Source organism: Sarcophilus harrisii, chromosome 2 (genome assembly GCF_902635505.1).
Source record: "Sarcophilus harrisii chromosome 2, mSarHar1.11, whole genome shotgun sequence".
NCBI lineage: Eukaryota > Metazoa > Chordata > Mammalia > Dasyuromorphia > Dasyuridae > Sarcophilus > Sarcophilus harrisii.
Genome location: NC_045427.1, coordinates 270,893,841 through 270,918,709, shown reverse-complemented (window position 1 = coordinate 270,918,709; position 24,869 = coordinate 270,893,841). Strand labels below are relative to the sequence as shown.

At 31.5% G+C, this 24,869-nt stretch overlaps 1 protein-coding gene across 6 annotated transcripts in view; it reads right to left on the bottom strand.

The window, feature by feature from the left end:
* Positions 1–24,869, bottom strand: part of HEATR5A (HEAT repeat containing 5A) — a 156,661-nt gene that overhangs the window by 41,528 nt on the left and 90,264 nt on the right. For 5 of the 6 annotated variants that reach the window (XR_004231970.1, XM_031952256.1, XM_031952257.1 and 2 more), the window contains exons 19-27: positions 24,010–24,169; positions 19,155–19,344; positions 18,303–18,472; positions 14,076–14,102; positions 11,850–11,988; positions 7,493–7,672; positions 5,090–5,329; positions 2,601–2,782; positions 1,774–1,842 (exon numbers count right to left, since the gene is read on the bottom strand). Coding sequence is in view for 5 of the 6 variants with exons in the window: in XM_031952256.1 (XP_031808116.1) it covers positions 1,774–1,842; positions 2,601–2,782; positions 5,090–5,329; positions 7,493–7,672; positions 11,850–11,988; positions 14,076–14,102; positions 18,303–18,472; positions 19,155–19,344; positions 24,010–24,169 (1,357 nt within the window). In the remaining variant the exon portion in view is untranslated. The remainder of the gene's footprint in view (positions 1–1,773; positions 1,843–2,600; positions 2,783–5,089; positions 5,330–7,492; positions 7,673–11,849; positions 11,989–14,075; positions 14,103–18,302; positions 18,473–19,154; positions 19,345–24,009; positions 24,170–24,869) is intronic. The other variant, XM_023501135.2, reaches the window with a different exon arrangement.

Here is a 24,869-nt window from a genome sequence, read left to right as displayed (position 1 = left end):
AAAGTAAGAAAATGAATGTAGTGATTGTAATGAAAAATAATAAAAACTACAAGCTGGAGAAGTTTTCTTAAGGTTAATTAATATGGGAGGAAAACAATGACAACTACCAAAAAGTGTAAACAGAAAAATGTCTGGATTAACATTTAAATGAAATTTCTAATCTTGATGGAATGAACTCCAGAGTAATTCTCAGATTAAACATACACTTAACAATTAAAACTTGGTTTAAAAAATTACTCATATCAAAAATAATTTAGAATTTGGATAATTTGGGATAAAAGGAATTTGATAATTTGGAAAACACATAGTTCTATTTTTAATCAATTTTTTAAAATTGCCATTGATGATATAAGATAATCAATTCTGATGGATATGGCTCTCTTCAACAATGAGATGAACCAAATCAGCTCCATTTGTTCAATAATGAATAGAACCAGCTACACCCAGCAAAAGAACTTTGGGAAATGAGAGTGTGAACCACTACATAGCACTTCCAATCCCTCTGTTTTTGTCCACTTGCATTTCTGATTTCCTTCACAGGTTAATTTTACATTATTTCAAAGTCTGTTTCTTCTTGTACAGCAAAATAACTGTATGGATATATATATAGCATTTAATATATACTTTAACATATTTAACATGTATTGGTCTACCTGCCATCTGGGGGAAGAAGGGGAAAAGTTGGAACAGAAGGTTTTGTAAGGATCAATGCTGAAACACTACCCATGCATAAATCTTGTAAATAAAAAGCTATAATAAAAAAAAATAAAATAAAAATGATGATATAAGATAGAAAAGCTATGTATCTGCTGAAGACATGATTTCCTAGTTTGTGGATTATAGGTTTTTTTTAAAAATTATTTCTTTTTTTCCCTCTGGCTACTTATTCTTTTGAGCAACTAACTGCTTAGAATTTGAGCAATTCTAACTCAATTAGAAACACAGTGAGGGGAAATAAGAAAAAAAATGCCATATTTGCCACTTTAGGCATGGAATTTAATTTTATATAATATTAACTTCATTTTACATAAATAAGGGAACTGAAGTTTAGAATGGGTAAATAATTTTATCCAAGGTCACAGAGCTACTTAGAAAGGAGCAGAAGCAAAACTTGAACTTAGGTTTTAAAAACCTAAATCCAATACTGCAATATAATGTGAAGTAATCATTCAATACTGTTACTTTTAGGAAATCTGATAGTATCTGGTAAAGGATTCAAATAAATGACCTAAATATTATTGAATGATTGGTAGAGTTAATTTATACAAGCTAATTGTCTCTATTTTATACAATTTAAAGTTTAATATGTAAGATTATCTGATAACTCAATTTAAAATCAACTTCATTTAAATGTTATAGTGATGGCTGCTTAGAAAATGGATCACTGTGGGGCAGGTAGGTGGTGCAGTAGATAGAGGATCATCCCTGAAGTTAGGAGGACCTGAATTCAAATTTGAGCTTAGACACTTAACACCTCCTAGCTGTGTGACCCTGGACAAGTCACTTAACCCCAAATTGCCTCAGCAAAAAAAAAAAAAAAAAAAAAAAAGAAAGAAAGAAAGAAAAAGAAAATGGATCACTATAATCTTATTTTATAAGAATTCAAAGATGTAAGCCTAGTTTAATAAAAATATGATCACAACCAAAGTGTTCAAAAAAAAGGGAAAGGAAGCAATGTCAATAGTTAGAAAATTATATTAAAAAATATCAACATCTGAAAGTTTGGCCTTGAGAAGATTTATAATTTAATACTTTGTCTTTTTAAGCCCTTACCTGACATGCTTTGGCAGTTACATCTGGTGGTGTATCTGAAGTAAAAGCTGGTCTAAGTGCTGCTCCCACCTGATAATAAATAACATGAAATAGGAAAAAACATGAAACATGAAAATATCAATAGAAGAAAGCTTCTATTGGTTAAACTCAAATAAATTGTAATATTCTAAAATAATTTCAATCCTCTCCCCAGGCTTTTTCCTTACCTAAGTATACAGTAACATTAACTTCTGGAAAGAAGTGAATAGAAAATGCTAACCAGGAAGTGAACTACATTGATCTGCCTATTTTTTAGTCTTCCTAGCTACCTTGGAATCATAGCAGCAAGTTTTCTTGGATCAATGTTGCTAGAGGATTTTGAGACAAATTATAATCTTCCTAGGATTCTTGAGGCACAACTATAAATACAATTAGTTTCAAAGAAATCTAGAACATGGATTCCATAGTATAAAACTACACTGTCTTATGTGTGGAATATTTTCACAAAGTCACATATATTATTCTCTTCTGTGACAATAATTTGTAACAAATAACCTAAAGAGAATATGAACAATCTTTTCACTATTTAGGATGTTTTATTGTTATATTAATTGCCTGGATATTTTGTGAATGATATTACTGACAGATTTCATCACTAACCAAATTCATAAAGAAAAAAGTTATAAAAATTTTTTCATATATCAAAGAGCAACATAAACCATCTAGAAAATTGAAACAATTGAACGTCTACTCAATTTCCTTCTCAGGCTTGTTGGAAGCCCCATTTTGTTATGAAGCTTTTAACATGACTATAACTGATATTTTAGTACAGTCATACATTATCTTACATTGGCTTGATACTGTTCCAGAATCACATGACCTGGGAATTCTGGTTCAGGAATAGTTGCAAATTGCCGAACAACTACTAACAGTGTCTGAAGACCAGAAAGACGGAGCTGGTCACTGTGGTCTGTTGCAGCCATAAAAGCCATGCGGATCAAGTCAGCAAGATGTAATACCAAAAAATCATCTGATGACAAAAAAATAAAATAAACATCTGATCAGGAAAAAAATTATGCTATTTTGATACTTAATTTCTCATATATGAATACCTTCTTCTTCTGTTTTGTGATATAATCTCATGTACCTCTTTCCTAACTTAATTTATATTTGGTTAAAGAAGGCAGAAGTAGTTTTTGTTACTGTTTTTACATAGGACTATGATTTCACCACAAAAAAGTCTTAATTTTTCAAACTAGAGATAATGAATATAGTTAATTTCACATGTAATAAAACTTTTTTACACATAACCCCTTAAAATAGGTCCCATTAAAATCATGCTATATATGTTAATACCTTTTAAAATATTTTCCCCGGTGATAAGTAAAGAAAAAATTTAATATTAATATTAATTTAAAAAAATTTTTATTTCAAATTTCCTCTGTTCCCTCACCTCTCCCCTCAATGAGACAATAAGCAATTTGATGTAAGTTACACATTTTCAATCAAGCAAAATGTATTACATATTGGTCATATTATGAAAGATGACACAGAACTTCACACGTACAAAAAAAATACACAAAAATATACAGAAGGAAGAAAAAACTTCAATATGCTTTCAGAACCCATCAATTATTTCTCTGGAGGTAGATAGCATTTTTCATCATGAGCCCTTTGGAATTGTCAAAGATAGCTATTAGTAAATCATGTAAAATGTTGCATCATACTTGTATTAACACATTTTAAGGGTTATTTTTATTCTAGTGTGCTGGGACTTACTTAAATTTTTTTTTATATTTATTTTTAAGATAATTAGTTTTATACTCTGGCATATTTTATTCATTCAAAAACATTACATTTAAAACAGGCCTATAGCCTTCTTCAGAGTACAAAAAAAGCTATCCTTCTGTTCATGACACAAAAAAGGTCAAGAACTCCTGATGATAAAGACTTGAAAAACAATATGATTTATGATTTTAAAAGTCCAAAGAACTAGTCTCTATTAAGTGATTAGTTTTATTTTTTATTACAAGTCAGAAGTAACAATGGTAATATTTTTCTAACAGTTATTAAGTATAGTTCTTAAATATGGACTGGTCATAGTTCAATGGAAGGATTTCATACAAATCTCAAGTTTCTCAGAAATTACAATCTACATCATTTCTTAGAGCACAATAGTATTCTGTCACATTTATAAACCACAGTCATTCTTGAAATGATAGATACCCTCCTTCAGGTTGTCATTCTTTGTCACCTCAGAAAGAACTTTTAAAGTATTTTTGTACATCCTTACTGCTTGTCTTGCTTAGTACTCATTTATATCCCAATCTATTTGTAACCAACTGTGTGCGTATATCTCTATATACTCTTCCTTCTTTTGATTAATTCAGATGAGACTAAGGTTTAAGTATCAGCTGTTCCCCTATATCCTTTTCTCCTTATCTGTAGAAATGTCTACCTTCTGGTCATCATTACGTGAGGTAAATTTCCCTAATTTTCCTTTCTTTCTCCCTTAGTATATTTCTTTTTCCTTTTTTTAAGATCAAGATTAAACAAAGGCTACTCCTAAGCCTTGTCTAATGAGATTATGTCTATGGAAGGTTTGAGGAAAAATGAACATGTTTGAAACAGCATCTGTAGAGAAAGGGAAAGTGAGTTGATAAGGCAAATAACAGGAATGTCTAGTGGTAGCAACGGTCCAATTAAGGTTTATAGCATAAAACTTTAGTGGATTCAGAAGGGTTGTATTATTTCTCTACTAAAGGTTCACTTGTCCCCCCCTTGAGGATTATATTCACTTTTGTTGGGTAAATTATTCTTGGTAATAAGCCTTTGTCTTTTAGATACTTTATACCAATCATCCAATTATGGTGGTAATTCCTTAGTATTTGATTTTTTTATTTCTAGTGGCTTCAGGTTTTTTTTTTTCCTAACTGACTTGGAAGCTCTGAATTTTGTTTATAATATCCTTGGGAGTTTACATTTGGGGTTTCTTTCAATAGTTAACTTTACAGGATGGTTAGATTCTTTTTATTTTTATTTTGTCATTTGGTTCTAATATCTCTTTTACTTTTCTTGAAATATGATTAATAAGGTTCTTTTTTTAGTCATGACATTCAGGTATTCCAATATTCTTAAATTTTTTTCCCCCTAATCTGTTTTAGAGGTCAGTTGTTTTATGAGATAACTTTCTATTTTCTTCTCTTTTTCCAATATTTTACATTACCTTTCATATCTCTATCAGTTTTAAAAAGCAAGCATTAAATTACCTATAAAAAAGAATAGTGCATTCTTTCAACAAATTATCATTTTACCACTTCACTTATCTGATACTTACTTCGTGAATCCCTTTCTTTCATTTCTTGAGCCAAAGCAATGTCAAAGTGAGCACTGTCTGAATTCTCACACTGGCTGATTATTTTACACACACATTCAGCAGCAAAAACTCTAGTAGCCCATCGTGGATTTGTAATTGGCCGGCATTTCTCATCATTTCTGTAGGTTAGGACTGAAGCATCATCTTCTTTATCTATTTCATCATCCTGAGTTGTATCCACAGAAGCAACAGTTGTAAAATCTATGTTTTTTTAAGGAAAAACAGTCACATTATAACTTATTCAAATAAATTTTAAAAAGAACACAAGGACTGCTAATTTAAACTAGAATAATTATTTCTAGACTTAATAATTTATGAATCTTTGGTAATGCAAATATTATGTCTATGTAGGTATGAGAATAATTATACTCATAGGAGATGCTATTTGCCAAAATAATTAGTTACAGTTAAACTGTATGAAATTCAGTTTATATGACATGTTTATTAATGAATTGTGCTATTAAGAAGGCATTAGTTTATTACTGCAATGGTATGTGACTAATGTTTTTTTTTAGAAGGCTCAAATTCTCTTAAATACAAATTAAGAAGTGGAAGCCTATACTTTCCTGTGAAAGGAAATTCACTTGTTTTTCTGTAAATACCTTCTCTGTCAAAATTTATTTTTGTTTTGTTTCATCCAATTATGAGTTCCTTGTAGGTAAGGAGTCTTTTTGCCTTTATTTGTATATCCAGGGTTTGGCATAGCATAAATGTTTAATAAATGCTCGCTGATTTACTTAATAGCACAAATATTACAAAGGACAAAGTTCTTTTCACATAACTGAAAAATAACTAAAGACTTATGAAATTATTTTATTATTAAGTTAAGTGAAAAAAAGTCAAATTATAGTGTCAAATAGACAGTGAATTGGTACATAATGTGGCAGAGTGTTGATTGGATTTGTTTAAGGGTAGGCTTACTGCATGCCTGAGTGGGGAATCCAGAGTGGCCTATGATTCAAAAACATGGGCATCAAAAAACAAAAACAACAACAACCAAAAAAACCCAACTCACCTTAAAAACAATATGGTGAGATAAAGAAAACTGTGTTTAAAGGGGTAAGGAAAAAGAGATGATTGTAAGTGACATTTATATATGTATGTAGCACTTTAAATACAGTATTCCCTTAAAATGGAAAACACCAGGAATATCTTACTTTTTTGGGAAGAGATATTTGTATTTGTCAAAAAGAAAAAACCATAGTTTCCTTTGATTGTATGGTACCCTTTTTGCATAAAAATGTCTTCATTTTTGTGCCATAACCATAAAGTAAAAACATAAGAAAATGAATAATATTCACAAAGTGTATAAAAGGTACTTTATTTGGAATTATAAGATAAAAGTCACTAAGTTTTTCAAAAGCTTTGATCCATTGAGCCCACTACTAGTTTTTTATTCCAAAGTGGTTTCTGATATATTGAGAAACTTCCACAATCTATCTACAGGTCAACAGAAGATTTTTTTTGACAATAAAAAATTCTAAACAAAACAGGTGTCCAAAAAAAGCAATATAGTTGAAAAAAATTATGGTATATGAGTAATGTGACAGATTTGCCTAAGAAGATAAAGATGGAAAAAGTAACACCAAAACAACATATAGAATGACTGGAATAATATAACTTTCATAGGCCACAAAAGGATAGTCAATTATAACATGTTATTATGTTAGTACCACAATGCCAAAGCTAAAGAATCTGTTCCTTTTAAATAAAAAAATGTAATTGTTTTTGTTGTTGGGAAATGTACTTTCTAAGGGAGATTACTTTTATCTGTTCAAAGAAAAGAAAATGAACTAGAATTTTAAACATGAATTTAACTCTTCTGACCTATAGTCTATCAGATAATACATTAGGTAAACAGCAATATGGATAGTTGGCATTATCAATAACAGACCCGAAGAAACAGATACTGGAATCATCCATGTGCTATTTATTTTGAGGACTTATTTCATTTAAATTTTCTCATTTATTTAATAATCATCTCCCCATGCTAATTAAAATTAAATGGGATAATTATGGGTATATGTATAGCCATATTTTTAGTAATGGAATAAGCCATGCCACAACATTTTGAGTCATGCTCTGTTTACTAGGAAGGTGATTCACTAAAAGTAACTTGAATACTATAAAGCTGGAAATATTTCATCACAATTTAAGCAATTTAAGGGTTTGTTTTACTTGAAAATGATTTTAATATAAAAGAAAAATGTTTTAGAAGCTTAGTATCTCCCATTTTATGGATTTTCATTCTAACACTATGTAAAAGAGCAGAACAGTGAGTCTAAAATTTTCAAAGAAAACTCCTTTTATATCTAGGGATCTTAAATGCTTTTATTATTGTAATGAGAATGTATATACACTTACCAGCTGATGAAGCAAGGACATCTTTACAAAGTTTTAGCCAAAAAGAAAGCTTTCCCACTGCCATTGATGTGATCATATGACTCAGGGTCTCTTTGATATCCTGGCACAATCTCTGATCAGATTCTTTGTCTAGTAAGTTCAACAATGCCCCCTCAAGACCCACTTCTCGGATATTAGCATCTGATAAGAGGAAAATCCATGATCTGAGTTAACACAGGAAAGAAAACTGACCTAACCCAAGCACATGTTCAGAATTATTCAAATATTATTTATAAAAGTATTGGCAAAATCACATTTTCAATGACTGTGTTTCATTTAAGCTTGTTGGTGATGTTTTAGGGTAGACTAATAAACCCTGTAGAGGTATTTTTGAGTAATGACCCCTTTATAGACTAAATATGTATCCATTAATTATTTCTTATTTTATATTGGGTTTTCTTTTCTTTCTTTCTTTCTTTTTTTTAATTATAGCTTTTTATTTACAAGTTATATGCAGGGGTAATTTTACAGCATTGACAATTGCCAAACATTTTGTTCCAAATTTTCCCCTCCTTACCCCCCATGCCCTCCCACAGATGGCAGGTTGACCAATACATGTTAAATATGTTAAAGTATAAATTAAATACAATATAAGTATATATGTCCAAACAGTTATTTTGCTGAACAAAAAGAATCGGACTTTGAAATAGTGTACTATTAGCCTATGAAAGAAATCAAAAATGCAGGCAGGCAAAAATATAGGGATTGGGAATTCTGTGTAATAGTTCATAGTCATCTCCCAGAGTTCTTTCGCTGGGTGTAGCTGATTCAGTTCATTACTGCTCTATTGGAGCTGATTTGGTTCATCTCATTCCTGGAGATGGCCACGTCCATCAGAACTGATCATCATATAGTATTGTTGTTGAAGTATATAATGATCTTCTGGTCCTGCTCATTTCACTCAGCATAACTTCATGTAAGTTTCTCCAGGCCTTTCTGAAATCATCCTGTTGGTAATTTCTTACAGAATAGTAATATTCCATAATATTCATATACCACAATTTATTCAGCCATTCTCCAACTGATGGACATCCATTCAGTTTCCAGTTTCTGGTCACTACAAAAAGGGCTGCCACAAACATTTGTGCACATACAGGTCCCTTTCCCTTCTTTATGATCTCTTTGGGATATAAGCCCAGTAGAAACACTGCTGGATCAAAGGGTATGCACAGTTTGATAACTTTTTGAGTATAGTTCCAAATTGTTCTCCAGAATGGCTGGATGTATTCACAATTCCACCAACAATGTATCAGTGTCCCTGTTTTCCCACATCCCCTCCAACATTCCGCATTATCATTCCCTGTCATTCTAGCCAATCTGACAGGTGTGTGTGTAGTGGTATCTCAGAGTTGTCTTAATTTGCATTTCTCTGATTAATAATGACTTGGAGCACTGGGCTTTCTTTTCAATAAATATTTATTTTAAAATTATTTCTTGTTCTATGTTTATAAACATCCAAAATTACCCCCAGTATTTCTCCCACTCACCTAAAAGCCATGCCCTAAAATAAAGAATATTTTTCAAATAAAAAAAAAAAAAAAACCAAACCAAACTGATCAAAACATTTGAGAAATCCTGAAAATAAATGCAATGGTGTATGTACACAGATTCCCACCTCTGCAAAGAAGTAGATGGAATAAGGATATTTTCTCATATATCTTCCTTGGGGTTATGCTTGTATGTAATTTTGCCCCATTCACTTTTTATTATTTGGTGATTCTTTCAATTTCCATTGTTGTAGTATAGCGTATATTGTTTACTTGCCTCTACTTATTTCACTCTACCTTAGGTTCATGTAAATTTTTCCATTTCTCTCTGTATTTAACCTAATATATGATATTCACTTACTACCATTTGTGTACCTATTCCCCAATTTAAGGATATCTACTTTGTATCCTGGGCTTTCTCTTGAAGATACTTTATTTTCTTCTACTCTTTTCCAATGTTGGCTGCTTCTCTTGTGTTTTTACAATGTTCATTTGGAGTATAAATTACTCTCCTGGTACTGTCCATTTTACTCAGTTTACATGTCTTCCTAGGTTTCTCTGGAACTGTCACTTTATCTTTTAAAGCTTAATAATATTCTATTATATTCATATACCATAATTCATTACCAATTTATTGGTAAACAAATGTTATTTATATACCAATTTATTATTCCAGTTCAGTTATGAGTTGTGTCTAACTCTCTAAGACTCCATTTCAAGTTTTCTTGGTTATTCTCCAGCTCATTTTATAGATAAGAAAATGGAAGCAAATAGTGTTAAGTGATTTGCCCAGGGTCCCACTGCAAATAAGTGTCTTAAGTTGGATTTGAACTCAGAAAGATGAGTCTTCATGACTCCAGACCTGGCATTCTATTCACTACACTACCTACCTGCCCTCCCAATTGATTGATACACCTGAATTTGAACACAGATTAAAAAAAAAATTTTCCCCCTTCCTTTTAACCTTCCCTTTACTCTCCTCATCACAATATTGTAGTTATTTTACTTATTCTTCCTTTCCTTATTTTGAACTTCCTCATAATATTCACTATTCTTTCCCTTTCTCTGCCTATTTAAGTTTAATGTATTTCGGCATGTTCTTTGTGTATGTTATTGTGTTCTATCATCCTGTTTTTGGTTCAGATAAAAGTAAGGTTCATGTGATGATTTCTTTTCCTTCATGTTTATATACATTTTTAAATTTCATCCACCTCTAATATATAATATTGAATTCCTTCCCTCTATCCCATTACTTGCTTTATTTAAATTTCTCTAAGACTCTCTGTGAGAAGAAAACAGTTTATTCTCCTTTTATTAGCAGATAAGAATTCATCACCATACAATCTTCTCCAATTGATTAAATGTTGGTATTTTTCTTTGCTTTTCTTTTCTTTTTTAATACCATTCCAAAGTGGTCTTTTAATCAGGGATTCTTGGAAATGCCCTCTGTCATTAAAATTCATCTTCCCCTCCCCATAGATTATATTACATTTTATTAGATAAGTTATTCTTGGTTATAAGTTTTTATCTTTTGCTATATCAAATTCCAAGCTCTCCTGTTCAGAAAGATGGAAGATACTGAGTCTTTTATTATAACAATTGTGGTTCCTTAAGTCTCACTTTATAGCTGCTTGGAATACATTTTCTCTGAATTAGAAGGTCTAGGTTTTGGCTATGATGTTTTGGAGGTTATCAGGAAGGGGTAAGAGTAGAGTCTCTCACTCAGTGTGATCTAATTAATGATGATGGTGATGTTGGGGCAGGGGCAGGGGCAGGGATAAATAGGAGCTCCATAAATGTCTTCCAGAGGGTGGAATTCCTAATGGTTGAGCTGTCTTTGAAAAGCAGGACTGAGCTTGTAGTAGATTCACAACTAGCTAGAGAGTGGAAATCTTAGTTACTTTTCAATGATTTGGGGCAAGAAGGGCAAGCAATTCTTTAAGCTTTGATCAGTTTAGGGAAGAGAAAGGATATGGTTGCCTTTCTACTTGGAATACTCATTTCTATATAAAAATAGTCAACTTAGTTAAGGGTCTTAGAAAGATTATCTATAACTTTTGTGTTTTGTTGTAGAAGAACCTTTCCTAGAAACACAAATAAGAAGTGTCAAGATTAAGTGAATTCAAATTGGAATGAAGGCTTTGGTTAAAAAATGAAATTAAAGATTGTTACTGATAGTTTAATGCATTATAGCTCTCATATGAGTAAATGTGGGAATGTTAGTGAAAAAGTCTGTAACCTATAAAAGAATGTGAAGGTACTTTGAAAATTATAGGACAGCACAGAAACCTAAGATCTTTATTGTTTTTTGGTGAAGTTGTTTCCTTAATTTAGCTGCAAATCCAATTCACTCACATAAGTGTTTCAAAATAGAGAATAACTTTTTTTCCCCCTGAGGTAATTGGAGTTAAGTGACTTGCCCATGGTCACATAAACAGGAAGTGTTAAGTGTCTGAGGCCAAATTTGAACTCAGGTCCTCCTAACTTCAGGGCTGGTGCTCTATCCACTGTACCACTTAGCTGCTCCGAGGATAACAGATTTATAAACATAACTCATGGGCCAACAAAACTAACTGCTTTTTCTAATTAAACCCCCAAATCTAAAAGTACTTAAAAAAAAGCTAATCATTTATCTATCATTTACATATTTATTAAATATTCCCAGTGGAGATTTTGATAACAATTGCTTATTAATGTTTTCAGCTAAAAACTAGAAACTAATTTGTTAAAAAGTATTTGGTCATATATAGATAATTTAAAACTACAAAAATATGAACTTAAAATTATGGCGGATACTCACAAAAATGTATTACTTAGGGAAAAGATATTACCTGGAATTAAGTCTTCTCTGCTGTCCTTAGCAAGAACAACAGCATGTTCTGAAACCTCAGCTGCTTCCCTTTGCACAATTTGACGTAAACAAGCTAGTACTGCTCTTCTCAGAAACAAGTAGGAGCTACAGAGATTCACCTAAAAATCCAACACACAAAGAATAAGTAGGCTTAAATTCTTGACAGTATTATCTTGATCTGATCCCTTCTTTATTGTATTTGATCCCTTCTTTAACTTCAACTAACTATTCCAGACTGCTGTGTTAAACATAATGTGACAGCCAATATTACTATGAGTGTAAAACACAAGGCTAATTTTTATTATTTATACTTTTGGGAAGCAGTTTTAGGATATGCGACTATATTTAAGTATACATAATATATACAATAAATATATAATACTGATAACATTAAAACAATAGTTTAGAGAGTCAGAACAAAATCAAATAACTGATAGTTTATAATAGCAAAGAACTCACAAAACTACAATAGTTCAAGCAAAAAAGAGGTTAAAAAAAAGAGGCAAGAAAAAAATGTTTGTTGTTTATTTAGTAGCCATGTTATTTTTCTTTTTGTCCAGTGTATGTTTATCTGGCTTGATATTTGTTCATTCAAATACTGTCTAAGTATTTTTTTGAAAACATTTTAATAGACAAGCCCATTTTTGTTTAAGATACTTTCTATATTATCCAATACAATATCATTAAGAAGTAAGAAATTAATTGAAAAAAAATGTTAAATTACTATACAGATGAAAAATTCAAAGAAAAGCAGAGGTATTTTTATCTTACAACCACAATAAGACTATACCTTTACAAAGAGGAAAGGGTCAGAAGTTAAAGAGATAGTGATAGCTTTGTAACTAGTTTCCAAATATTTCCAAATTTCCAAATACTTCGACATCATAACTAAATTTCTTATTCTTTATTATGCAGGGCTATATAATTATTACAATGTGGCTAGTAAATAATAAAGGACAATTTAAATATACCTTAAATTATTAAATCTTACTAATTAATTCCAAGACTTTCAGTAAGAGATGGATTTTACTGTGGGTGACTCCAAGTGGGTGGAACAGTAAAAAGAGTAATACTACTTAAAAAATTTAATATAACCATAGTACCCACAGATTAAAAACAATTAAAACGTTGCCTTAACTATTTAAAGCAAAATTTAGGAATCATTAGCTTAATTCCTGAAAATACCTTAAGGGCTGCTGTTGGGTTAAAGATGGAAAATAGGAATAGGGTGGTTAATTAGTTGAGTATCAGGCACTCTGAAAGGAAAAATACCAGGCAATAACTGTTTTTTTTTTTTTTTTGTGGAAAATGCTTCAGATTGGCATAAACATAAGGCATGGAACTACCGGCTTTAAAATTCAAGAAGAGAAAAAATCATTATAAAGAAAACTTTAAAATGAGATCACTAAAATGAAAGCCTTTCTCCAAAATTTATTAGTAGTGAATAGAGTAAGTATGAGCCAATATTCTAGCACAGTGAAATTATCTCTTGCAGAAAAACTTTTGACTAATACCATGCTAATCATATATATTAGGTACAAGTTCAAGAAAATCATGGGCTAATAAAAAAACATTACAACACAAGCAGTACAACTCTTTCCATGCCAAGGATTATTTACTTAAGAAAATATGCATTAAATTTTAAAAATTGCCTTACAATGTCTCTGGCAAATTATTTAACTGGATTTTAAATGTTCAAACAAGACCAATGCAATGCTTATTTAAGCTGGTCATAACTTTACCAATAAGGGCATGCTTAAAATGATGTCAGCTAATTAGAAAAGAAGATCCCATATCAGAATGCCACATGATGCAAATCAGAAAGCTTCATATTGCTAGTCATTCTCCAACATGTAAAGGGGGAACAGGAAGAAAATGGGCTGAGGCAAACAAAGCAAGCAAAATATACAAATTAAACTATAACCCCATTTCCTTTTTTTTTTTTGCAATGAATACATAAAGTCAAAACCGATGCAAAATTAAATAGATAAAAAGAGCAAGTGTACCAGCTGGACAAAGTTGGAAAGGGTTTCTTTAGGGTGCCATGAAACAAACATCATAAAGCATGCTACACATTTGCATTTTGCATTAACGATTAGTTGAACAAAAAGATGTCAGGAAAAACAAAAACAATTACAACAAAAGCCTAATACAGACAGCACTTGAAACTCTCCAAAAACTTTGGAGTCAAGGGTCAGGGACCTACCAACACAGAATTATCCAACAAGATCTCCTGCACAAAAACAAATGACAAACCGGTCATGACAAAACCAAAAGATAAACACTAGGATGATGCTGACAATATTGAGTACAAAGATTGTTGAATATCATTCAAATATGCTTAGTTACATCTAAAAAATATCCCACAAATAAGTTTTTCAGACTTCGTCACATCAAAAGGTCAAAGAACTTCAAAATGCTCAACCAAATGGAAACTTGAATAATGCAAAATAAACTTACCAAATTAATAGGAAAATGGAGAAATACTCTGCACTTGCAAAGTTTGAATTTCTGAGGGAAGCCTCACTATTTAAAATAGATCAAACAAATTTCTGTGGAGGTATGAATGTGCAATAATGTCCAGCAAATGACAGTTAGTGATTTGGGTCACCAAGAGTTAATGATAGATTTATTACAATTAAAAGCAAAATTTAAAAATTGCTAGCATGTTTATTAGCTAATAAAACTTGGGAAAAGTGAGGGAAAAAGATTAAATATTATTCATTTAAAAAGACATTTTCTATCACAGTGGATGGAATATATTCTGAAAACTTAAGACACAAAGCAATAAAAAACATAAAAATATTTCACCGAATTATAGGCTTTCAAAGTCATAAGGCTGAATTGAATAAGGAACAGATCCTACCTATGTTTCCAAGAGAACCACCACTTTGCTTTACTAAATGAGCCTTTTCATAAAGACTTCCAATGAAGGCAGCACATTCTACTTTTTAGATATCGCTAATTGTTAGTAGTTGATTGTTTTTCCTGACATTAAATCTACATTTTCATCTCCACTATTTCCACTCATTGCTTCTAGTTCTGCCTTTTAGGAAACCAATAGGACAAGTACAACCTCTCTTTATCTAACAGAAATAAAACCGAGACTAACATCTTTCAGCAAGAAAGTAAAGAATTTGCTCCAGCTGATATGTGTTATATCATAAACACAACTTAAAAAATGAAAAATGTGCTACCAATCATGCCTTAAGTGAAAAGTTAATGTTGTAGTAAGAGATATTTGTATAAAATTTCTGAAAATGTAAAAAAAGTCTTAAAATTTGACCATGTCAGTAGTCTTTTTAAATCTTTTTTCTACTTAGAAAAGGTTAAAAAAGAATAACAGTATAAACTCATTGATAGAGATCACGTTATTCATCTTTTTATATAACTCTCCTTTGCACATAGATATGTATACTAAATATTAAAAGAACTGAATTGGTTGTTCCTTTTGCCAAAGTATTTGGTCTAATTGCATTTGAAGTGGTAGATTTAAAATGAAATTATATAGTTCATAGTCTCAACCCACTTCAATTAGAATTTTATCAGGTACCTACTATATATAAGATACTGTGGTAAGCTTTTGGTACACAAAGGCAAAATTCTGAAAGCCAGTACCTAATAAGTTCCAAGAATTTAGTATAAGTTATTTCCTGTTTGTTTAAGATAGAAGCATACCTTCCCACTGAAGCACCCCCTTCCTACTTAAATGAACTGATATCTCTGCTCCCCAATAAAATGAGTTCTACTCTTTGTATGTATGTATGCCTACACTGATAACAGGTTCCCTTTCCTTTTTTCCCTTCTCTGTCTTCCACATAGCTTGTAATAAATCTTCCCATTGAAATAAAAAAATAAGAAAAAAGAATTTAGTGTAAATGTTATTGTTGTGATACAACATTTAAATAACTGAACAATAATGTGAAGAGGGAGAGAACACTAACAATGAGGTGAATTAGAAAAGTTCTTAAAAAAGAGAGTCCATTCTGGTAATTCAGGACAGGCTAGTGAAAAGAAATGGAGGTGAAAGATGGAATGTTAAGATTAGCAAACAGGCCAATTTAGCTGAAGCAGAAAACATATGAAGATATGTAATATGACATGTATGAGAAGACAGAGTAGAACTAGAATACATTAAATATGAGGCTTTATATATGTACCCTACAGATTACAAGGACTCAGTGGATATTTTTGGATTGATTAGTGAAGTTCATGCTTTCAGAAGATTAACTTGGCCACAGTATGGAGGAAAGTTGAAGAAACCAGAGATTAGAAGCAAGGAATCAAATTAGGAGTTTATTGTAACAGTACAGGAAAAAGTCATAAGACTGAATTAGGAGTATACATCCAAGTGAAAAGGATATCACAACAACAGGAGGAGGACAGAATATACAAGGTAAGGGGATGAGAAACAGGGCAAAAAGGTCAAGAAGAATAAAGACTAAGAAAAAGTCATTAGCATAAACAATTAAGAGGTTGCTAGTAAGTACAGTCACAGATGAGTAGTAATCAAAAGTAAGAATGATAGGGATGGAAAAGTGAGTGGGTGGTACAAGATAAGAACCCAATAAGAGTAGATGGTCTTTTCTGGGTGTTTGGATATGAAAAACTAGAATATAGAAGTAATATCTTGATGGGGTAGCATCAAATGGAAAGACGGTTATTTTTTGCTTTTTTTTTTTATTTTTTAAAGGATAGATGGAATGTAATGTGTGTAGTTTGCAGGGAACAAGCTAGTATATAGAGAAAGAATGAAGATAAGAGAAAGAGTGATCAAAGAGCACAAGTAATGGACTTGGCAAAGAATAAAAACACTTCATCACTAGAGACTGGCCTAGAAGAGAAAGGAATGGAAGATGATAAAGAGGGATTTTAAACTATAAAATAGGAAAAGAGGCTGCCCGTAATAGATGAAGTAATGAATTCTATTCTGTTGAAAAGGAGATACAGGAAGGTTGAGGAAACAAAGTGAGTAATATAGTGAGGAGTATAAGGGGGAGTAAATAAGAATAAAAGGCCTTCATTGCAGCAGTGAAGAAACAATTGATAATGATATTAACGTTTTGGGTAACCAGGCAGCATGATTTCACTCAATAGAATTTAGCAAGTCCACAAGTAGGAGTAAGAAAAAAAAAATGAAAATCAGAGGTTAACCTAGAGTCTGAAAGACAAGAAAAAAGTTTCTACTGTGCTTTTACAAGTACAGAATGGTAGTAACCCCAATCAATATCCAAATAAAATAAAATCCAAATAAGGAGAACAAGTAGAGTCAGCATGAAAAGAATACAGAAATGCCAACAATGATTGCTCACCAATATTATTCTAAGACTGGGGTTTGTAAATGGTTATTTAAATACAAAAAGGATAGTTATATGCCAAGGGAGTGGCTCTTCAGATAAAATAAAGTCCTACTTCAGAAGGACCAATGTGTCTAAGTTTGGACAGAGTTATCACCATGAGCTAAGGATTTGCTTTAGTCACAGCAACTTACAAGAGGAGGTAACTCCTAAAACAGAGGGACTAACAAAGGAAATTTTTGGTTGTTTAATTGTAAGCAATGATATAAAACTAGTGTAATGAGAAATGAAATCTTCCTAAAAAATTAGAGCAATTGGCAATATTTGGGGGGGAAGTGTTCAGTGGAAAGCAGAACATACTTCTAGTTTTGAACAGAATCCAAATTAAACTCACTGAGAAAAACCTAGATTAAAGAACCCAGATTCTACCTCCAATTTTTATTAAATAATTGTATGACCTTAGATGTCTTACTTAACTTCCTCAATTACTTTATGTGTAAAGTTGGATAGTTTTTAAGGGTCCTTACAGCTCTAATTTTCTATGTTTTACTTTGAGTTTCAAACTCTTCCAGGGTTGGAAGACTCCTCCAGGGTTGGAAGACTCTTCTTATTCTGAGCTAAATCCAAATTAAGTCTGGTTATTTTACAAGGTTTCTTATTACAGTTTTCTTTAAACACAAAACAAAGCAAATCTCAGAAGGAAATGAATAATACCCAATACTATTTTATTCCTTTAAAGAATAATATTATATTTGATTATTCCCTTGTAATTGCCAAAATAAGTAAAATATGAAAGCATACTCAGAAACCCAAACCAAAAATTATTTTTGTTCAGAATGAAATATAATTTATTTTTATTAAACTGAATTATAAGAGCTTACAATTATGTATTAAGGATTAATAAAAACTTTACTCAGAAGAAATCTGTGATGTATTTTGTAAATACTGTATATATATATATATATATATATATATATATATATATATATATATATATATAAAGACTTCAAAAAGAAAAGAATTAGAGAAAACTAAGTATTATATAATCTTCCTGAGAATTTAAAAAATATTTAATATAAATTTTAGGAAATTTCAAATAAAAGAAGGGAATAACACATTTAAAATTTTATACTTACACAAAGACAGCTGACTAGACTAGATAAATTGACATAGCGTGGGGCAAACATATGAAGTTGTTGAAGACAAGAGATGGCTTGAGCTTGAACAAGGCAATCTGGGTTATCCTGCATTATTGCACACCCCAAAAGACAGGATGTCCGTAAAGTAGAAACTGCAGTACTGCTACCTAAAATAAAAAGAAATATTTTAATAAATGAGCCCATGATGTTTCAAGTTATGCTACTTTATTATTAAGAACCACAAAAAGGGAAGCATTTAATTATTTCTAACTTACAACAATATTCTTGAAGTAAAATTTATTCTAAGAAAAATGGTAGATGCTATGCAATTTAGTTTATGAAAAAACTGTTCATTCAGAAAAAGGGCTGATTTAATAAGAAATCAACAATGAATAATCTGAAGTCAGCTCAACTGAAATCACATAAAAAATTTGTTTCCCCCTGAACATCCAGGGTTGGAATTAGGAAATAATTTCAGAACCAGAACTTTCATCATGTATGCTATATTAGTTGAAAGGCATTTTCTACCACTAAACCTATATTCCTTTAGTTTTGAACAAACTACAATGATTATATAAGGTGTTTTTTTTATTTGTTTGTTTGTTTTTTTGGGGGAAGCAATTATATATCTCTTTGGATCTTTCCTATATTTAATTAATGTTAAAAATTCACAATAATTTATTGCCAAAAGGTTAAAGAAAACATTGCTAAACAAGTTCTGCACTGACTCAGTGTACTATATTGCACTGCACTACAGTGCACTGATTCAAAAAACATTCTAATATTTATGAACAAATGAATGATATCCAGTATTTATGAATGAATCATATAAAAAGTAGCTATTCAAACCTTGTAGTTCTGGACCCAATGTGGTGATGAGTACATTCAAACATCGTCCAAGACTTTGGTGAACTTCAGCATGAGTAGGTGGAACAGTCAACAACAACATTAGTATAAGAGAGAGGGTAGATTCCACATGTAAATGGTACAGTGGACCAGCAGAATCAATTATCAATGAGAGAGAATGTAGGGCCCATGTCTGGAAAGTTAAGAAAAGGGAAAAAAACCCTATTATAACAAAGAATATAATATTTTAAAAATATTGTATTAACATTAAATAATAGATCAAGGGAAAAAAAATTTTTTTAAAAGTTCCAAGCAAATTCATTCATTTATTTATTTATTTTTAATTTAATAGCCTTTTATTTACAGGTTATATGCATGGGTAACTTTACAGCATTAACAATTGCCAAACCTCTTGTTCCAATTTTTCACCTCTTATCCCCCACCCCCTCCCCCAGATGGCAGGATGACCAGTAGATGTTAAATACATTAAATTAGATACACAGTAAGTATACATGACCAAACCGTTATTTTGCTGTACAAAAAGAATCAGACTCTGAAATACTGTACAATTAGCTTGGGAAGGAAATCAAAAATGCAGGTGGGCATAAATATAGGGATTGGGAATTCAATGTAATGGTTTTTAGTCATCTCCCAGAGTTCTTTTTCTGGGCATAGCTAGTTCAGTTCATTACTGCTCCATTAGAAATGATTTGGTTGATCTCGTTGCTGAGGATGGCCAGGTCCATCAGAACTGGTCATCATATAGTATTGTTGTTGAAGTATATAATGATCTCCTGGTCCTGCTCATTTCACTCAGCATCAGTTCGTGTAAGTCTCTCCAGGCCTTTCTGAAATCATCCTGTTGGTCATTTCTTACAGAACAATAATATTCCATAATATTCATATACCACAATTTATTCAGCCATTCTCCAACTGATGGACATCCATTCAGTTTCCAGTTTCTAGCCACTACAAAAAGGGCTGCCACTAACATTCGTGCACATACAGGTCCCTTTCCCTTCTTTATAATCTCTTTAGGATATAATCCCTGTAGTAACACTGCTGGATCAAAGGGTATGCACAGTTTGATAACTTTTTGAGCATAGTTCCAAACTACTCTCCAGAATGGTTGGATTCGTTCACAACTCCACCAACAACGCATCAATGTCCCAATTTTCCCGCATCCCCTCCAACAATCATCATTATTTTTTCCTGTCATCTTAGCCAATCTGACAGGTGTGTAGTGGTATCTTAGAGTTGTCTTAATTTGCATTTCTCTGATTAATAATGACTTGGAGCATCTTTTCATATGACTAGAAATAGTTTCAATTTCTTCATCTGAGAATTGTCTGTTCATAATCAAGGAAAAAAATTAAAGAAAAAGGAGATTTCCTAAAAGTTCCTTGTCCCCACACCCAATAATGAATATTATAGATAGATTTGAAAATGAAATTGGAACCTATTTTCTTGAAATTAACTGAAGTAAAGGAATTCCATACTATTTTCTTTAAACTAAGCACACAGCTCTTGAAATTAACTGAAGTAAAGGAATTCCATACTATTTTCTTTAAACTAAGCACACAGCTCTTTGTACCCCTCAAAATCATCTAGCCTCAATTTTAAATGTGTATTTCACGATGAAATACATATTTACAAACATCTTAATTTAATCATCCTAAAAATATTTTGAAATTCCATTACTCTCTATTACCTTCCTTAACTTCAATTATTCCTTCCACAGAGTATTGGTTTAAAACCAGTTTAAATAAATAGTAACTTTTGAACAAACTTACAGAAAGGACAAAAATTATCACTCATATTATTTTTTTAAACCAGTCTTAAATTTCACATCACACTAAACACAAAATAAAGTAAAGCACAAGATGATAGAATTAACATATAAATTATTCCAGGGCAATGTCTGTTGACTGAATTCTTTCCAGTAATTAAGTGAATATAATGTGGCAATTCAACTTTTCATCTTTAGGTGGTTAAGATTATAGCCTTGTGAAGGCTGAAATTGAAATATGAAGCTTTATATTCAAAGGATTTTACTTGAATTCGTTTTTTCTTGAGAGTGAACTTTTATTGAGGCAGGAAAAATGTCAACAAACAGTTGCAACTGAAGAATAAAAAAATTCCCTGCTGCCAAAGATATATTATGGCCTCTGGGACTTATTTTATAGAAAGCATATTTCACCTTGTCTTCCTTAACTTTGAAACGCCAAACTCTTTCCCATTTTACCCAATTCTTTCAGATTTCTCCTAAAAAAGAATTTCTAAGAAGAATAAAGGAAAGTTGCATGCTGAAAAGAAAACTCTGAAAAATAAGATGGTAATAAGGGGCTGAGAGGGCTAAGTATAATACTCAAGTTGTAATTAACTACATTTTCATATCTTAACTGAAAGTGCAAAACAGTTATTTGCAAAACTAGTTCAGTTTTCTAAATACCAGATATGCTTTAGTTCTACATGTGTTTGGAAGGTACTTATGTTTATATAAAAAGAAGCTATTATTCCTTTTTTATAGCAATGATTATACAATAGGAAGCCCAGGACAAACAAAAATTAAGGAATGGCATTTTCTCAAAGTTGAAAAGTGAAAAGACTATATTGGCTGAATTTCATGCACAGGTACATGTATTCTCTTTGCTAAAGGAAATCCAAGTGCTGCTGGAAGGAATGGAGACAAGTAAAAAGGTTCCTTGAGGGGAATATGTATAAAATTTAATTTTCTATAGATTTTACAGAATCACATAAGTTTTCTTATGTCCATAATTATTAGATTTTCTCTATGCAACCCCATAATAATGGTACTATCTTTGTATGAAAAAGTGTAGACAAGCTATAGGTTATTAAGGATCCCATAACAAAACATAGTAAAGTTAAGTGCTAGCCTCAGGTAAACTAGATATAAAGGCTACATCTCTTTCCTGCTGATGTTAAATGCTTCTTGATAAGTCTCTCAGAAATATTCTATTCTTTGGTTTTTTATCATTACCACATACTATTTTGAATCTGTGGAGGAAACCATGTTCCTTTATTTACTTTGCTATCTGGATTATTTACTACTAAAAATTTATCCAACGTTTCTAGGATGGTGAAGATGGATCTTAGTTTATGCTCCATTTTCTCTTTATGGTCTTTATCTTCCTCTAGGTGATGTTTTTTTGCTCAATGATGAAAATGATTCCATCCTGACATCTGTCTGCCCCCCTGAATGTCATTTCAGATTAAAGAAATCAGGTTGCATTTTTCATTAGAGAAGTTGGGCTCTTGTTTTACTATTGTTTATATGCAGGTAGCCACATGGGCATTATACTCAACAAGTTTTTGCCTTCTGAATTGTCTTAGTCTTCCCTATAATGAGGAGACCATAAATGGGATTAGGAACACTGGTAGAAAAAGGAAGAGGGACTCGGGGAATGAGAGAGATAATATATATAGAAGGTGGGAGTAGGAAAAAAACCAATCTAGATTAGGAGTCCTTAAAAATGGCTGCAATAACCACTATCTTTAATAAACATTAAAGATATTCTTAACCCACCTCCAAGCACTGAAACATGTATAGTGCAGAGAAGCTTAATACCTCTAGCTCATAACCATCCCCTTATCTATTCTGCTTTTAACTGCTCATTATTCTTCAAAAGCTTATGAAACAAAATACAAAAGTATTTATATTACCATAAAATTACTATTCCAAAGAAAACTTAATAAAAAGATAAATGTTGCTTTTATGACACTGAAAATTTTGGAGTTAATCACTGGAATTAAGATTTTAATTTAATCAACCAAACTTACTAAGAAGTATATACTTTGTGCCTGGTAGACATTTATTAAATGGACTATGCAAATAAGCTAGGAGAGAAGGATTCAAAATAGTCTCTAATTTTGGAGATTAAAGCAGAGTAGGTGAAACAACACAGCATGTCATTAACTGCTGGATTAATACAGACTGTATATGCTATATTATCATCAGAAATGGTACAGAGATGGTACTCTGAGATTAAAAAAAATTTCAGAAATGGTAGGTAGGACCTGATTAAAACCTGAGAGCAGATAAGAATTTGTGGCAAAGAAAAAAGCATCCCACTAGAAGAAGAAAACAAAAACAAAAACCTAAAAAGTCAGAGGTAGGAATGAAAATGGCATTTATGTAGGGAAAATAAAGAAATCATGTAGAGATTTGATCTGACGGGAAGCAAAGCTAAATAATTATGGTCGGTTTAATTGATGGTGGATATTAAAAGTCAGGCCGGGGGTTCTGAATTTATCTAAAAAGCAATGTGGATCCACTGTGGATCTTTTAAGAAGATGAGTAAGTGAAGTGAGCGTTTCAGGAAGATGAACTTACAGAAGTATTTGAATGGACAAAAATCTGAAGGAAGAATTCTCATAACTGAATTCAGTCTCAATTATGAGACTACAGTAGTAATAAAGGGATGAAATATAAGGGAGGAGACGTAAGAATAATGGTATTAAGGATAGAAAGTAAAAGAAATATTTTTGAAGGAATAATTAAAAGGTCTAAATTGATCTGAAAAAGAAAAGCAAAGGAGAAAAGTAAAAGACAATTTCAATATTTTAACTTGGACATGGAGGCAAGGATACTATCACTGATGAAAAATAGTAAAATATAGGTTAGATTAAGATTGGTGGATGACAATTTAATATTAGTTTAAGGGTTGATATATAGAAAGGCCCAATCAATAAATAAAAGCCTAATCAAGGGTAGAAACAGCCTTGAATTTAATTATAAAAAAGCATTTTCCACGAACTATCAAATCTTAAAGAAATAAAATTACTTATAACACTTATAAAATGCATGTTTCAGAAGTTGTCAAATGAAGTAGCTTACCTGTACATCAGGAGAAGTTCCATCCTGTGACAGAGTGTAAAGTATTCCGATGCAAGCATTTAAGTGCTGAGAAGAGCCCACTCCTCCTAAATATCTATGTAAGGATCCCAGAGCCAAAGAATGTCCTGTTCTGGTTACCACATCCCTAGCTGATTTCAGTCTGTTTTATGGAAAGAAATACAAATAATTTTTTTTTTAATTGTCATGCCAAAATTCCTGAATAAACATTACTGGTTATAAAAACTACAACTATGTTATATAGTTGTGTAACATTCAGAAATCTTAACTGTACTGAAAAGAGTAATACTTTAAAATGAAATAATATTGTATAACTAATGATTCATCCATCATCTCCTCATATTTCAATGAAAGCAGTTTATCCATTTTTGATCCTTTGCCATTGTTCATTCACGTTATCTTGTTATGATTCTCTCACTCCTGTGTTTGAATTTCAGAGTTTCTCCATGGCTCTGATCTTTTCATTGGGAATGCTTGGAAAAATGCTTCCCATATATAGCATTAAATTCATTTTGCCATTTAAGTTATTTTTTGCCGTAAGCTGATATCCTTCTGGAATTATCATAAAGCAAGTTAACCATTCCTTTGATAGTGGTGGCTGTTAAGTTGTGTGAGATGTTTTCTCAATACTTGAATTTCTTCTTTCTGAATACTTGTAGTATTTTTCTTTGATTTGTTAGCTCTGGATTTTATTAATATTCCTCAGAATTTGCATTCTGGGGTTTCCACTTAGATCTGTGATTCTGAGATTTACACAGTTTCTTTTTAAGATTTAGGTGATGTAATAGCTAGAGCACCAATCCTGGAGTTAGGAAAGACCTGTGAACAAATCTGGCTTCAGA